Below are 16,184 nucleotides of genomic sequence, written 5' to 3' on the forward strand. Positions count from 1 at the left end.
AAAGGCTGCAGAGGAAGGACAGAAGGAAGGAAGGTGAGAAGGAGGCAAAGGAGGACAGGAAATGAGAAAGAGACACAGTTTGAAAGGAGAAGGAGAGAGGAGGTGCATGAGAGGCTGGAAGGATAAAAGGAGTAATAAAGACGAAAACGAGACAAAGGAGAGAAGGGGGAACCGGAAGGAAAGCGAACAGGAGGAAAGGAACGACAGCGGGGAGAGAAGGAGACACGGGAGGAAGAAAGAGGAGAAAAGGCGCCACACCGTAAGGGAGGAGGGTGATAGCGGCGAAAGAGAGGAGCGAGAGAGACATAATGGGACGGGAGTAAGACACAGGAGGGTGGGCCGAGGAGAGTATGCCTGCGTAAAAATAACAAATTGCCTTTCATTTGATTAGTCGCCCATCCGTTTCCCCCCGTCTGTCTCCGTGGCAGGTTGCATAACGACACAACACCAAGCAGCCATTGATGTCCTTTGGAGGAGGACACCTGCTGTTTTCAAGTTTCATCACCTCCATTCATTCCCCCCCCTCACTTTCCTCCCGCTCCCTTCTTTTCTCACCATCCCCACTCTCTTTCTCTCTCTCTCACTACATCTCTTATTTCTCTCCGTCTTTCGCACGTTGATCGGCAACTTCTTCCTGCTCCTGAATTCTCCGGTCGCTCATTCAGCCTCATTAACCCCCACCGTCTCTGTCTGCGCCACTTCCATCATCTTATTATATTTAATATCTTTTTACTTTTGTATTTCCCCCCGTACCGTAGCGCTCACCCTCTCTGCACCACGGAGCAGAATACAGATGAGGAGAGCAGGCGGTGCAAATGTATTTACGTGTGCAGCGATGACCGTAATTAAATTTCCGATTATCATTCCCGTACACCATTTTGAGTTTTAATGGCTTTCAATGCTAGTATATAAAGTCATGATGGAGTGGGAAAGAGTGTGATGTTGTGTATTGGGCAGCAACAAACGAGGAATTCAAAAGGATATACAATATTTTGTGTATGGTTTTCAATAGAGAGGACATGATATAACTAGGGATGGTATTGGTTATAAGTTTTGCCGATATTTGGCACCAATACAACAGACTAATGAGTGAAAGGCCAATTAGGCTAAAAATACGGCTGTATATTGTCACAATCCTGCCAGAAATCCTTTTATGTCCCGGATAAATGCATTGTGTTATTATCTTTTGCAAAAGTGAAACGTTTATTTGTGGACTTCTCACCGGTATCGGCAAATATCCCGGTATCGGCATGTATCGGATCAAAATGTATTACGTCCCAGATATATTGCAACTATAATTTGATATTTTCTGAAAAAACTTAAACCAATCCAGTAGTCACTTTAGCAGAGTTTTTAGATTTTTGCGCCCATGTGTTTTATTAGGACAGGACGGTGTGTAATGGAATGGATGACGAGTGTGGAGAGACATTCAGTACCTTGCCAAAGCTGGGAATCAATTTCAAAACGCTATTGTTCATTATTCAAAATTTCTTGCTTAAAATGCTGCAAAAAGAGGACACATTTTAGTGGTTATTTCACATTCCCGACTTAAATCTCGATATAAAATCACGTTTTAGTACATTTCTATGTCTAATTATCGTTTGTGATACTACAAAGAAAACGAAAATTAAATCCAACACATTCATTTTCTGTAGCTCTGACCAAACCCCGTGACAACATTGATTTAAAACGGACACATTGTGATTGATGACCACAAGTGTAAACCAAACACACAGCAATGGAGCTTCAGTTATAGCAGCTATAACATCAAAATATATACATCTATAATCTATAAACCCTCAACGCACACACTTCTCCCGCCTCAAACACATTAACCAATACGTCCGCTTGCCGTCTAAATATTCCGTCGAGTGGAAAGCCATGATCACACTCTAGCGCCTTGTGTTTTGGACAACAGCAAAGATGTATCCGTAAAAGTCTGTTTTGTTCTAAGGCACTCGGGAGGGGAGCATTTGTTTCCCGCGGTGAAAAGCTGCTGATGAAAACACATTATTTTGTTCCTTGTGATGGCCGGAGGTGAAATCAGTGGGACAGTGGTGGTGTGGAGAGGAGAGTGCCTCGGAGAAACTACACCAATACATAACAACAAGAGCAATGGAGACGACGCTGTCAAGAGAGTGCTTTTATAGTGCACCGCATCAGGACACAATAGTGCAATCTCATATATATTTGCAAGTATTACCGCAGCTCCGTGTCTCCAAACTTTGCCGGTTGAAGTTGAGAAAATGACATTGAGACTTAGAGCGACGATAAAATGTAGAGAAGGTCAGGACTGTGGCGGAATTATTGCCCGTTTTAAATGAATTCAAAGCAAATTAAGGCGAAACGAGCCGCGCTCACACTCAATGAGATGAATGGACTTTTTTCAGGGCGATGTTGATAATGGAAAAGATTCAAAGGTGGTGAAAGTGGGAGCATCTTAAATAACATTGAAACTAGAACGGAAATAATGGATTAGATTTGTGCATTTTACATATGGTAAGTAGCAGCAATACCCTCAATGAGCCATGACGTCATCTTTTATGTTCCATTTGCAAGTCCATCCAATCCAATTCAGCTTTATTTGTTCAGCACATTTTATAATTATGATAGTTTCCAAAGAGTTGCACTGAATAGCAAAATAAAACAAACATTTAGCTCTAAAATGAAGCAGAAAAGGCTGCATTTCAAACGAAAACAAGTATCAATGATCAACAAAAGTAATAAATTAGACAAATAAAATCAAATAAATGAACACATAGATACATACAGAGAATTGAATGAGGAAATGCTAACTAAATATCCATTTCCACCACTGAAGTAAGCAGCAACAATATAGACTATATTTTTTAATGTACCAATGCACAAAATCAATGTAAAATACAAAGATAAGCTATAAAACGCAATATGTACATAAACGTCCGGAAGGATTTAAATACAGGTGTTGGTAAATTGTGGGGAAAAAGGCTGGACTGACTCACATTTGTGGAGGCCTGATTCGCGCTGGAATGAGACTCAGTGACACTGGCTGCGCTCTGGCAGCCTCAGTGATATTGATGATAACTGATGGAGGGAAAATAGCCTTAGGTCTCCTCAATAGTTGGGCCGATGCAATTGTGTCTCATATCTGTCTACGTCTCAAAAACAAAACCTGTTTGTCTGACTTGATAAGTGCCGTGGCCAATAAAAAAAAGTCTAGTTCCTTCAGATAATTTAGTTCTCTTTAATCTGCTCTCCTATATGCATTGATTTCCAAAGTTTAACATTGAAACATTTTGATTTGTACAAGTTTTGAGTTTCCTTGTCATAAAGCCTTGGTGAACTGTCCTTGTGACATGAGCTGCATTTTAGATTGTGCTTTTACTTTTGCATACATTTAGATTATATCAGCCTGTGTAACAAAATATCAATATTAAGGTGTATGTATAATACACATGTAAAACAGCCTGAATGACGCTTAGAAGGTTTGTAAAGACCAGATTATCAGATCCATAGTGAAACCTAAAGCCAATATAACAGTAAAAGTAAAGTTTTTTTACTCAGACATGGTCTTTGTACACAACCTATCGCTCCTTTTTCATTACTTTCCCATCCTATTATTACTTTGTTTTCATCTGGTTGCGTAGTTTGAGCTTTATATTCTCCCCACCTGGACACTGGCGTCACGTAGTTCCCTGGAAACACTCCCGACGCGGCCGTTCGAAGCGAGGTGCCTTTGAACCACCCGTCTTGACACTTCTCTGTGACGCGATACATTTCACCTTTCCTCAGCTCCAGCTCGTCCGCCTTCTGGGGTTTATAAGCGTAGAGGGCCAGGTATCTGAAGGGAGAAAGACCAGTCAAAATACTACTATGTGCGCGATAAATATTTATAAAGCAGCTTTTTTTCCCCACACTTTGGCCAGAAAATGAAAAAGAAAAAAACAGAGAGCGGTCTTGTTTGGAGACAGAACAGAGGCGATGATCAAAGGATGAATGCCCCGTAGTGTTCATGCTACAGCGGCTCTTTAGTGCGCGCTGTAATATTTGGATGTACGCATTTGTAAAGGAAAAGAAAAGAAGCTGTCCGGCCCTTCAATGTATACATCCACTCCACCAAAAGGATTCATCGTTACACCAATTACAATGTACTGGGCTAGAATGATACAATTACGACAGCTTTTACAAACCCAATTATTGATACCGAAGTACATCTCGAAGTAGAAATAAAGCCATGACCAGCGTTTGAGAGTGCTTTCTATAAGGGACCGCTTCAAACAGCAAATCAGTCGAAGCTCAGAAACGAGTTGTGTACAGTCAGAGTGAGGAAGTATTTTTACACCTCTTATATTTTACACCTCCAGCATAGAAAGTAAAAATAGAATAAGAGAGATACCGTAGTTGTTGCTCTACAGCTTCTCCAGGTAAAATGACTTTATAACACTTATAACTACTGTAACCATCTCTGTCTGCTGAGCCACAGCAGAAATCAGGTGTAATATGATGGGAGAGGTGGGAAATATATCGAAAAAATGAATAATATCACGAATATCGAGTCTATTGCCTTGTTTAAAACTATTAAAAAGAGACAAAAAGGTCTAATATTAATCTCCCAATCAAGGATATAAGTGATATTTCTCTAATTGTAGGGTTCGTTTTAGGGTCAATTCCATTTCTGAGTAATTCTTACTACACAAGACCTTTAAAGACATATCTGAGCAGATTCCTGATGCATCGTCTGAATATTGTTATTAAGATACTTCTACTTGTCTGTTGGAAGGTTGGCAGCTTCAATCAGTGCATTCTGTTGTTGTGTTCTTGGGCAAGGCGTGAATATGGTGTGCGAGTGAAAGGTACAACGTCGCACTGAACAACGTACAATAAAACACATTCCGTATGAGAGCGATCATGGTCAAACTGTTGGATCAGAGGCCAGACTTCAAAGGGAATCATATCTAAATTATATAAATGTATTGACGATTCAGGCAGCCACACTACTAATTATACTAAAAATAAAATGGAAAGAGAAGGTAATTTCAATTTGACTGACAAAGAATGTACTTCTCAATGGAGAACCACAAAATCACATGGAGAGAATTCTATTGTATGTGTATTTTGTTGCTCATTATTCACTGTGAAATGGAACTGTTGGAGAAACTGAGGTTGCCAGGAGGAAAAACAATATTGCGTATTGCACAAAAATGTTGGACTGAAATAAACAACTCTCTACAGACTGTTTATGACATTGCCAACGCTTTCTACTTTCAAACTACCCGGTACGTGTTTGGGCCTCAGAACTCCTGCCATGGACACATTTAACGGATACCTTTGGAAAGTACTTTTGGCTGCAGGAAAAAAGGCCACAAGGAAATGGATGATATAAACATCACCATCGATCAAGGACTGGACTGACATCATAACAGACAACAAATGGAAAAAAATTACATTCGGACTTAATTTGGAAATGGACAAATTTGACAGACTTTGGACCAAATGGGACTTTTATTTTAATTTAAACGTGCCGTGATTCTGTTTGTATTTATGTCTACTTGTGTTAGTATTAAAATTTATGCTCTCTGGTCGTTTTGTGTTTTGTTCTATGTTTATTTGTATAAGAATATAAAAAAAAAATGCCATTTAACCACTTTTCCTTCCTTTGAACACTTGACACTGACCACTTCAGACGGGAAAGACCCATAAAAGTGACAGTTTTGGAGATGCTCTGACAAGGCCAAACACAATAACAAATGTTGACGTTTTTGAGGTGCGATGAATTGCCACAGAAAATATCACAATAAACAGTACTATTAAAACTACAAAGAAGGACAATCCCTCTAAATTTACCGGTAACATGACGTTTTGATGCATTTTGGTCATTTTCAGTGATAGTACTTACAGGACACATACCCACAATAGCAGCTTTATGTCAAATCCCAAATAGCAGCACACTGTGAGCCATTAGAACCAGTGAAAAATGACAATCACATACTGAGAAAATTGCTGAATTTTATTCCAAATGCGGCTTTGGGATTTCCTGTTTCTATTGCAATCATAGCTGAGACGTCAAGTGATTTCTCTTCAAGGAACAAGCGCTGCGACGCGAAGATGAATGCTTTTTCCTTTCCTTCTCAAATGCTATGCTTTGCTATGAAGTCGTGCCTAATCAATATGTCCCCATTTCCCAGCCAAGCTCTGATAGATGAAGCATTTAGCATCTTAACCTACGAGGCAAGTGAGCAACGAGCACTATGTTTAGTATTTCCAGCACGTTAACATATAAATGAGTTTTCTCTCCACATGTCGTTTGGGAGGCATGTGTCGTTTATGTGCTGCTGGTGGTTCCAGACTCTGACGGAGGGGACGATAAGACCACAGTGTAAACAAGCCCTATATATGCCTCTCTCTCTCTCTCAATCTCCATCTCTCGCTCTCCCTGTTGCCTTGGTAACAGATGCGGGGACCATCCTCCCGTCTCCCCATGGCAACAGAAACAGTTGCCAGGTCAAGATGGAATGGTCCAACCTCATCAGGAACACGGAACCCGCTCAGGACATGTGCTGGTATTCACTGTGTGTTTACGGGGCGCTTTTGATCTGATGTGATTAAAACTGACAATGTGGCAGTTTTTGTCTCAAATCCTGCAGCCAAGGCATGAGTTAAAGTGAAATATTCTCATGTCCAGCTTTTTAGGCAAGATAATATTCAAAGGTGTCAAGCTGGAGAATTAACAGTTAAAATTAAAGTGTGTATGACAGGTATTTATGATCTTCTTTATTTGGTGGAATCATAACTGTTGTAAATATAAATGATAGTTTTACACCAATCAAGTAGAAGTTTGTGAGGAAAAGTTGAAATATTACCAATATTATTGAATAGTATCAAGATCAGATCAATGTCATCTGTGTTGCAACACTGGAATTTCCCCATTGTGGGACAAATAAAGGTTATCTTTTCTTATCTTATCTGAACTTTTCTGAAAGTATTCCACCTACTCGTGTCCAAGGAGATGTTTTCTTTAGAGACAAGCAAGTGTCGCCAAGGTACAGGTCAGATCTGTGAAGAGGTGTCCACTCACAGTAAGAATGTCAGTTTCTAAAGATGCATATTTTTATAGCAACAATTCAATTAGTAATTGAATAATCACCGTACGTTTAATGACACACTGCGAAACATTCCCCTCAAAGCAATATCTCCTCCATGCAGAGGATGAAGGGGAGGGGCCCCCCACCAGAAAAGTTACATAGTACACCAAGTATTCAGAAGTATTCTATAGATGCAAGAAAGACACATATCACACTTATTTTGGAATCAAGCATCTCTAATAGACAAACTATGTAAAAACACGTGATCCTGTGTCCCAACTGTAAAAAGTTGTCCTTGTCGTTGCAATGGCAGAAAACACACGCCATCACCTTGAAGACGTCTAGATAATTTACGAGGTGAATTATAGAATGGTCTTGCTCAGCGCTGGCACCGCTCAGGCCATCTGGAAGAGGCTTGTGAGGTCTGGTTTTCAACAGGATGTAATTCACTTTATTTATGAATTGCTTGATCAGTGTAAGACAGTGGCCATCTTGTGAAGTCAATGTGTAACTTTGTGCCAACATCTTAATTAAACATTATTGCACAGCTGTTTGCAAGACAAGGAATAACAATTTTCATATCCAGCGGCCCAACAATTTAGTGAGCATTTGTGTGAAGAGGTGGTCGACTCACATGTTGAGAGGTAGCTGCACCTTGGCATGGGCCAGCAGCTCAGAGGTAATGGACGCCACTTTGGGGGGCACCATCACCCCTGCCGAGGAGGGGGAGGGTCCAGGGGAGGAGCCATCCTGGACAAGAAACAAGCGAACAAATGGTTATGTAATCAAATGTGAAATGATATGAAGAGTTATGGATTTATTGTGGTAATGTTTTCAGAGTTATGTTTATGGGCCTTGTGGGATGGGGTCCTGCAGCTTTTCATACTGTTTTATCATCATCACTATGCAGTGTTTGAGGCTCTAAAGTAGGGGTGGGCGATGCTGACAAATCTCAATATTCTTTTAGCGCGTCCCAATGGCAATATTCAGATGACAGTATGCAAATCCAACAGTAATGTGTTAAAACATGTCTTTAAATAGGAAATGCGCGTAAAACAAATCACAAAAGTGCAGGAATATAACCCGTAATCTTATTTGAAGGGTTTTTTTAAATATAATTTTCAGTACATACAGTGTTGAGGTTAAACCTGCTGCTGCACTGCCTTTTTGGGACGATTGCCACTTGTCCTTCAATTGTGAACTTGCTTTACCAGCTCTGATGAAAAGTTTAAATATATTGTTAACCAAGGATATGCCATCATGGACTATAAGCTATTAAATTATAAAGATCTGCAAACAAATTACTAAATAAAGTAACACTATACTAAACATATTTTTTTTTTATCATGAACTTACCGTCTTGTGTTTGGGAAATATAATGTATTCTCTTTTAATTGAGTGGCAGTCATGTATTTTTTACTATTTATCCCTCTCTATGCAACAAAAGTAAATTGTACATATTTTAGTGATGTTTAGTGATGAACTCTAGACAATATGAATATAGTTGGGCAGCTGACAACCCTTTCTTTGTGTATTTTGTGAAGTATTTGCTTTATTAAAGTGTTAGCGAGCAGAACATTTACAACAAAAGTCAATGCAGCTGGTTGTTGTTTACATGCAATCTGTTTTTAAGGCGTTATTAAATGGTTTCGTTCAAGTAAAACTGACAGAGGAGCTGAAATGGAAAGTAAATTGAAGTAAATAAATGGCCTGTCCATTGTATATTCAGGCTCCTGTGTCCACGGCATGTGCTCACAGTCAAATCAATGAATCCATCAGGCCGATGTGTTAGAGGCGTTGTAATCTGCACATATTTGAACAGGTGTGCCTCTATCTTGGCTGTTTTACACTTTGGGAAATCAAATGTGTGAAAACCCTTTATAAGACCTGAATATTTTGACATTGGGCATTTTTATATCGATTCTGTATCAACCTGTATCACAAGGTTCATTTTTTAAAGAGATTGCATTATTAAAAAAAGCAGCAACATTTTCTGGACTTGATTTTTTCATCTTCAATCACTCATTACAGTATTACAGGGGATTTGGGATCACTGCCTAAACAGATATGATAAATAAAATATAGGATTATTTTCTCGATTGTACATTAATTCTTGTTTCCGCTTGGTTGTGAGCGGCTGGAGCCTTTCCAAGTAAATACGAACATTAGACACAAAAAATCATGCACTTCAACACTAAAATGCAGCTATTTTAGTATCAAGTGATATACTTTGGTTTATGCTGCCTTCCTTCCTTTTTTTTTTTTGTTCAAACCGAGAAGATATGCTTTTGTCTGCTATATTATTATAAACGATGACACCCGCAGATCATTATTTTAATGTATAATTGGACATTTTTAATCATCTGCTATTTTAGTACATACTTTGGTTCATGCTGCCTTCCTTTTTTAATTTTCAAACCGAGATGATATGCTTTTGTCTGCTATATTATTATAATCTATAACACCCGCAGATCATTTTTTTACTGTATAATTAGACATTTTTAATCACAATGTTGATTTATAACGAGAAGAAACAAGTCCCATTACTTCTGGTCGCTCATTTCCGACTGACCTTTTACGGTGCGTTATGTGGCGCTGCTGAATCCTACGTGTATCACAGATTAAGAAAAGAAAGGTGCACTAGGTCGGGAGTAAACAAGTATTTTCTGAGTAATAGCACCTTGAATGCAGGAGAATGAGGACTACACGTGCGCAAATACACAAATACAACTTCAAATATAACTTCGAGTGGGTAAATGAGGAGGCAAAACAATCATAACACGGCTCAGCTCTTAAAAAAAGTACATAATATCCTTTAAATGTAATCTTGTGTTCACCTGGATGCGTGAGGCCGCTCTTGGATCAGAGGAGCTGATGAGCACTGGGTTGGAGATCTCCATGCTGTGCCGGTTGTTGAGCTGCGCTGCTCTCTGTGTGACGGACAGCGCCGTAAACGAATGCCTCTTCTTGGCGTTTTTCTTGCCCTCTCCTCGCCGCGGGCCAGAGCCGTTCCCGTTGGACGGCGAGGCGCAGGGGGAGGGGCCAGACGAACAGGAGCCCAGCGTCGAAGGCTCCGAGCTCGGACCGGGGGCGTTTGTCGTCGTGGGTTTGTCGATCTCCATGAGTTGTTTGGCGGTTTCATTGAGCTGCAAGTGGGACAAAGGACAAACAAACTGAAAGATCTGTATTTGTATTTATACTTTTTAATACCTTTCCGATATTTGTCATCATTTTTACGTTCAATAGCAAAAACAAAATGAATAAATAATAATGACTCAGAGCAGTTTTGGACACTCAAAGTTATTTTAAATGGCATTATTGGAGCTAACAACGCCAGCCAATGCAGCATCTCTGATAACCACTCACTTTTATACTTAAAGGGGGAGAAGTGTCTTGCCCAAGGTCCAATTACAGCACAAATCAAAGCTGTAGATCAGGGGCGTCCAAACTTTTTTCACCAAGGGCCGCATTTTGAAACTTAAACGGGGCAGAGGGCCACAAACAACTTGACAAAGTCGAATTTGTTGAATGACAAAGTGAATCATTCAAAAATTCTGCATTTGATGTAATTGCCATGAGCCTCCACATCTTTAATTAGACCTAGAATATTAAAGGTGGTATGGACGATTTTTTTTCAGCAAATTTTTTATCATATTTCCTCGTGGCGTGGATAAATCATTTGTCCTGCCACGTATCAATCATAAAACGCACCTATCGCTCACCTGCAGCCACGTCAGGCTCGTCCCCACGTTTCCGTGTGCCTAAGCGCATGGATCTATCATAATATAGTTCCCTCAGTGTACGGGGCAAAATGAAGACGGAGAAAGACAGTTCGAGTTGACGCAGAAGTGGACAGAAATCTACGGGAGACGAGAGATGCGATGCGCTTCGTTGCGCTAATAAACAAACGCACGTGTGTGTTGTATCAGTCCACACGGGGGAGTGGAATGTGCACTTCCACCTGAGTTCTCAAATCGCCAAAAAATCTTCCATTGCGCCTTTAATATTGGGTTGGTATAACATCAATATGCCTGAATTTTCCCAATTTCCCAATAAAAAGTACTGCTTTTTGGTGATTGGGCCGACATAGCAGGAAGCTGGGGGGCCAACTAAAATTGGTCTGAGGGCCGCATTTGGCCCCCGGGCCCTAGTTTGGACATGCCTGCTGTAGATGAACCGCCACCCAGTAAAGTGTTAAGGAACATTTAAATCTCCTCTTTTTTCAGCAGCATTACAATCATCCTCACAGCAGCTCGTCTGGTGAGGCTCACTGTTTACCACATCCTCCCGTCAGGCACCAACACTCAAAACAAAGTGAAGTGTGGGGCAGAGAATTATGTTTTTCACACGCATGTGCCACGGAGGAAAGTCTTCATTGTATGTATCTGACTCATACTATCACAGACACTATCGCTACCTCGAAAAAAACAATCTTGTTGAATTGTAAATGTTGATGTTCCTTTAATATTTAACACAGTAAGTTGTGCTACTGTATTTTTAATGCACATTTGCAACGGCCCAGTCCGTGCAAAGATGTGAGACAGAATATCATGCCATATTTATGCGATAATAGCATTAACCACGGCAAAGATCAAGGGCAAAGACATAATCATAACGTAACAACCTAATCTGGTCAAAAGTATGGAACTAAAACAGGGCTAAACCAGAGCTAAACAAGAGCTAAACCAGAGCTAAACTGTAGCTAAACCAGGGCTAAACCAGAGATAAACAAGAGCTAAACCAGAGCTAAACCGTAGCTAAACCAGGGCTAAACCAGAGCTGAACCAGAGCTAAATCAGAGCTAAACCAGGGCTAAACCAGAGCTAAACAAGAGATAAACCAGAGCTAAATCAGAGCTAAACCAGAGCTTAACCAAGGCTAACCCAGAGCTAAACCAGAGCTAAACTGTAGTTAAACCAGAGCTGAACCAGAGCTAAACCAGAGCTAAACCAGAGCTAACCCAGAGCTTAATCAGAGCTAAACCTGAGCTAAACTGTAGCTAAACCAGAGCTAAAACTGGGCTAAACCAGGGCTAAACCAGAGCTAAACTGTAGTTAAACCAGAGCTAAACCAGGGCTAAACCAGAGCTAAACCAGAGCTAAACCAGAGCTAAACCAGAGCTAACCCAGAGCTTAATCAGAGCTAAACCTGAGCTAAACTGTAGCTAAACCAGAGCTAAAACTGGGCTAAACCAGGGCTAAACCAGAGCTAAACTGTCGTTAAACCAAGGCTAAACCAGAGCTAAACCAGAGCTAAACCAGAGCTAAACCAGGGCTAAACAAGATCTAAACCAAATCTAAATCAGAGCTAAATCAGAGCTAAACCAGAGCTAAACTAGGGCTAAACCAGAGCTAAACAAGATCTAAACCAAATCTAAATCAAAGCTAAACCAGGGCTAAACAAGATCTAAACCAAATCTAAATCAGAGCTAAACCAGAGCTAAACTAGGGCTAAACCAGAGCTAAACCAGAGCTAAACGAGAGCTAAATCAGAGCTAAACCAGGTCTAACAAAGACTATAATGCATTACTGTCCATCCATGTCACTAGATCTATTTTTCTTTGTCTAAACTACCACCAAAAACAATCAAAGCACACTTGGCCCACTCCAGGTTGGTTTTGATGATTACAGCATGGATCTATAAGCTCTATAAGCTTCCCCTCTGTGGTATTTTCAGTGGATTTTCGGCTATGTCATGTTTATCAGAGGAGAGTATCTGCAGGGGATTTGAGAGCAGCGGCCCTGTTCGGCTTACTCAGATCTGCACCAGGACACAGCAGAGGACAAGCATGAGTCACACAAAACATCTTAAAGGTGACTTTCTTTGAGGAGGGTCCACCACCTGCTTGCTTCCATATAGACGTTATGAATGCAATGTAATGTAAGAATGTAATAAATAGAAAGGCTGATCATTTTACAGTGGAACTGTGTTTGACCCCCGACAGCAGTTAGAACAAGTTACAAAGTACACCTAAATAAAAATGTAGGAAAAGTTGCTATGTAATCCAAAACTGAAATGAAAACTTACAACACTTTTGGCGCTGGTGTATGGTCATGTGGCTACTGAGACATTTTTGAGTAGATATCTTGGACATCTGCGCTGTTACAATTTAAAAAGCAGCCGCCACTCTTGTACTTGTTATGTGTGAAATCTAAATCACTTGAATCTTTTGAAAACTTATCAGGGATTATCTTATCTTAACAAAACAAGAATGATTTCACAAACTGAAATATAATACAAAATGGGACGACAGTATTAGAATTTACACTGTAGAGCGCTGCAAGGTGGCCGAGTGGTTAAGGCGGCAGCACACATGCAACGATCCACGTGCACCCGGCCCCAGTGATGCGACTTCAAATCCTGGCCGTGACAATTTTCTGCATGTCCTCACTTCTCACTTATCCCCATTTCACCCCATGTCCTGTTTAATAAAGCCTCTAGGACAGGGGTGGGCAATTATTTTCCTCCGAGGGCCATATTCGAATCCAGGCAAGTAGCGGAGGGCCGGCCCGCGATCATCGGTGTGAAAAAAAAAAAATCTAAAAGATTAAATATCACTTTTCTGTCAAATATAGGCTACTGAATCTATTATTTAATTCATTTCAAGTCATATTTATTAAGGATACAAGTGCAGACAGATGCCTGAGGGCAAAAAAAAAAAATATTACTTGGCATGTTTGGCAGGCCTGATTATAAAGACAAACAGGCCACATGTGGCCCGCGGGCCGTAGTTTGCCCACCCCTGCTCTAGGACAAACATTTTAATAAAAAACACAAAAAGAATTCACAGCATTGAAAAAGTTTTTAGTTAGTTATTTTCCCAGCAGATTTGTGATGCAAATGTTGCTGTTAAGTGTTTCCTTGCCGCTTCCTGTGAAAGTCGTGGATCAGCTTTCACTCACTAATGTCTGTTTCATAGTTTGATTTTCTAACTGGCTTTGTTCACACGAACACCAAAATCTGATTATTATCAAAAAATCTATGACAATAAACCGATTTGATTTTCTTTTGCGCATGAAACCGCAGCCAATGTTTCAGTTGGTAAAATACTTTGTGAAGACTTGTGCAGTTACTGCTGCTGATTTGGTGCTTTACAAAAATAAATGTAATTGAACAATGACAAAAAAAGGCAAAAGCGTTAACCATTTTACAAGTCATTCCAGGATACACAGACCACGCTGACACTTCACTTTCACAATCATTCACTAATTCACTATAGATCATTTAAACCCACCACTTCCCCTGATACAACACTCTTAACCCACTTCCAACTCATACATTTAAATTCCCTCAAATAACAATGTCGGTAATACACTGGGACCGTTAATGTCATTACAATACGGCTTACTTCACCTCTTCAGCCGTCAAAACCAATTTACGTGGATCTTCTCAGTGGAACCATAACTATCTAAACCCCCTTAGAGTAATGAAGGCCGCGGATTTCTGTGTGGGAGATGGGAAAAGTGTGCAGGACCGACCTAGCTCAGCTCAGCCTCTATGTAGGGCTGCAAAATTTCCATATTAATAGAAATGCTAATCAAAGCAAACCCGTATGCTAATGAGCATGATGGATTGATGCAGTGCTATAAGTCAGTCCGCCCTCACGAGACCAGACCAAAGACGCACTCTAAATACACTCCTGCTTAGACACAGGAGGTCAGAGAGGCACGCACCGGGAACCAATTATCTACCTATTACAAGCTCCTTTTCACTGCTCATATAGTGGATTCAGCAGTCGCCCCGCACTTTGGCTGCTCTGTCAGTTCCCCCCCCCCCGTAACGACTGCCTCCGCCGCGCTGGCCCGGACACACTAAAGCAGAAAGGGGAGCTCATATTCCTGATAGAGACAATTCTTCACTCGGTGCTTTTGGCTGCCTGAAATCTCCAAGGTCATCTGTTATGTGTTAAAGCTTCCTCAAACTCGCTCTGTTCTTTTGCGCTTTTCGGGATGAGATGAGCAGCCTCTCTCTCTCTTTCGTTTTCTCAGTGGGTAATAGCAGAGAAGCCGCAAGAGATGATCTGATAGCTGCAGTGCGAAAAGGGTAAAGCCGATAAAGCACATGCAAGCGCACCGGGGTCCGTGCGAGACAAGGGAGGAGGGCTGTGACAAAGATAAGTGGATTACATTATGAAAATATGTTACTTTTTGTTAATAAAGATCAGTCGTAGTTTCGTCACTTTTGGCTTTTACAAAATTGTACATCACAAGTTGTAATAACCACTGTATAGTATTGTTTTACATTATAGGTGGACATATGCATTCTTGTGGCTTTAATTATCTTTTTGTTTTGTTACCTTGGCATTCGTTTTTCACACTTTCAAACTGAAAATAATATCTACATCTGGAAATCAGTCTTTGAAAACAGCACCTGTGTTTCCAGTTGGAGTTTGGAATTTGGAGTGAATGCGCCAGTTTATGGACATAAGCAGGTCAAGAAAACCTCATAAATAATGAAACACACATGAAGGAAGCAAAATACAACTGGTATGTTTTTTTATGAGGTTACAATGTTACAACGTTGTTAAAACCATCTCTACTTTGCAAAATATGTGTCCTTTAAGTGAATGTGTCAGTAATACAGACCTCACAGACCGACCCCAGTTTGTGAGAGCCCGGAACTGTATGTCTGACACTTGGACCTGCAGTGTGGGGGCGCCCCAGGGCACTGTCCTCGCGCCCTTTCTCTTCACCCTTTACACTGCAGACTTCAGACATGACACGGACAGCTGTGTCCTGCAGAAGTTCTCTGACGACTCTGCCATCATCGAACTCATCACGGACGACGATGACGCGGAGTACAGAGGACTGGCGCAGGACTTTGTGGACTGGTGTCAGCGGAACCACCTCCTCATCAACGCGGGGAAGACCAAGGAGATGGTGGTGGATTTCTGCAGACGCCACCCCACTGCCCCCTCACCAGTGAACATCCAGGGACGGGACATTGAGAGAGTGGACTCATACAAGTACCTGGGTGTTCATCTGAACCACAAACTGGACTGGACTCATAACACAGACGCACTGTACAGGAAGAGCCAGAGTCGGCTCTACCTCCTGAGGAGACTCAGGTCTTTTGGAGTGACAGGGCCACTCCTGAAGACCTTCTACGACTCTGTGGTGGCAT

General features: G+C 40.9%; 1 protein-coding gene across 3 annotated transcripts in view; it reads right to left on the reverse strand.

The window, feature by feature from the left end:
• Window positions 1-16,184, reverse strand: part of LOC140359870 (E3 ubiquitin-protein ligase SH3RF3-like) — a 136,817-nt gene that overhangs the window by 22,130 nt on the left and 98,503 nt on the right. For all 3 annotated transcript variants that reach the window (XM_072445082.1, XM_072445083.1, XM_072445081.1), the window contains 3 exons: window positions 9,899-10,207; window positions 7,696-7,811; window positions 3,650-3,820 (listed from right to left, as the gene is read on the reverse strand). In XM_072445082.1, the coding sequence (XP_072301183.1) occupies window positions 3,650-3,820; window positions 7,696-7,811; window positions 9,899-10,207 (596 nt within the window). The remainder of the gene's footprint in view (window positions 1-3,649; window positions 3,821-7,695; window positions 7,812-9,898; window positions 10,208-16,184) is intronic.

The sequence above is a fragment of the Eucyclogobius newberryi genome, unplaced genomic scaffold, assembly GCF_026437365.1.
Source record: "Eucyclogobius newberryi isolate DKJ021-1_F unplaced genomic scaffold, fEucNew1.0.hap1 SCAF_14, whole genome shotgun sequence".
Classification (NCBI taxonomy): domain Eukaryota; kingdom Metazoa; phylum Chordata; class Actinopteri; order Gobiiformes; family Gobiidae; genus Eucyclogobius; species Eucyclogobius newberryi.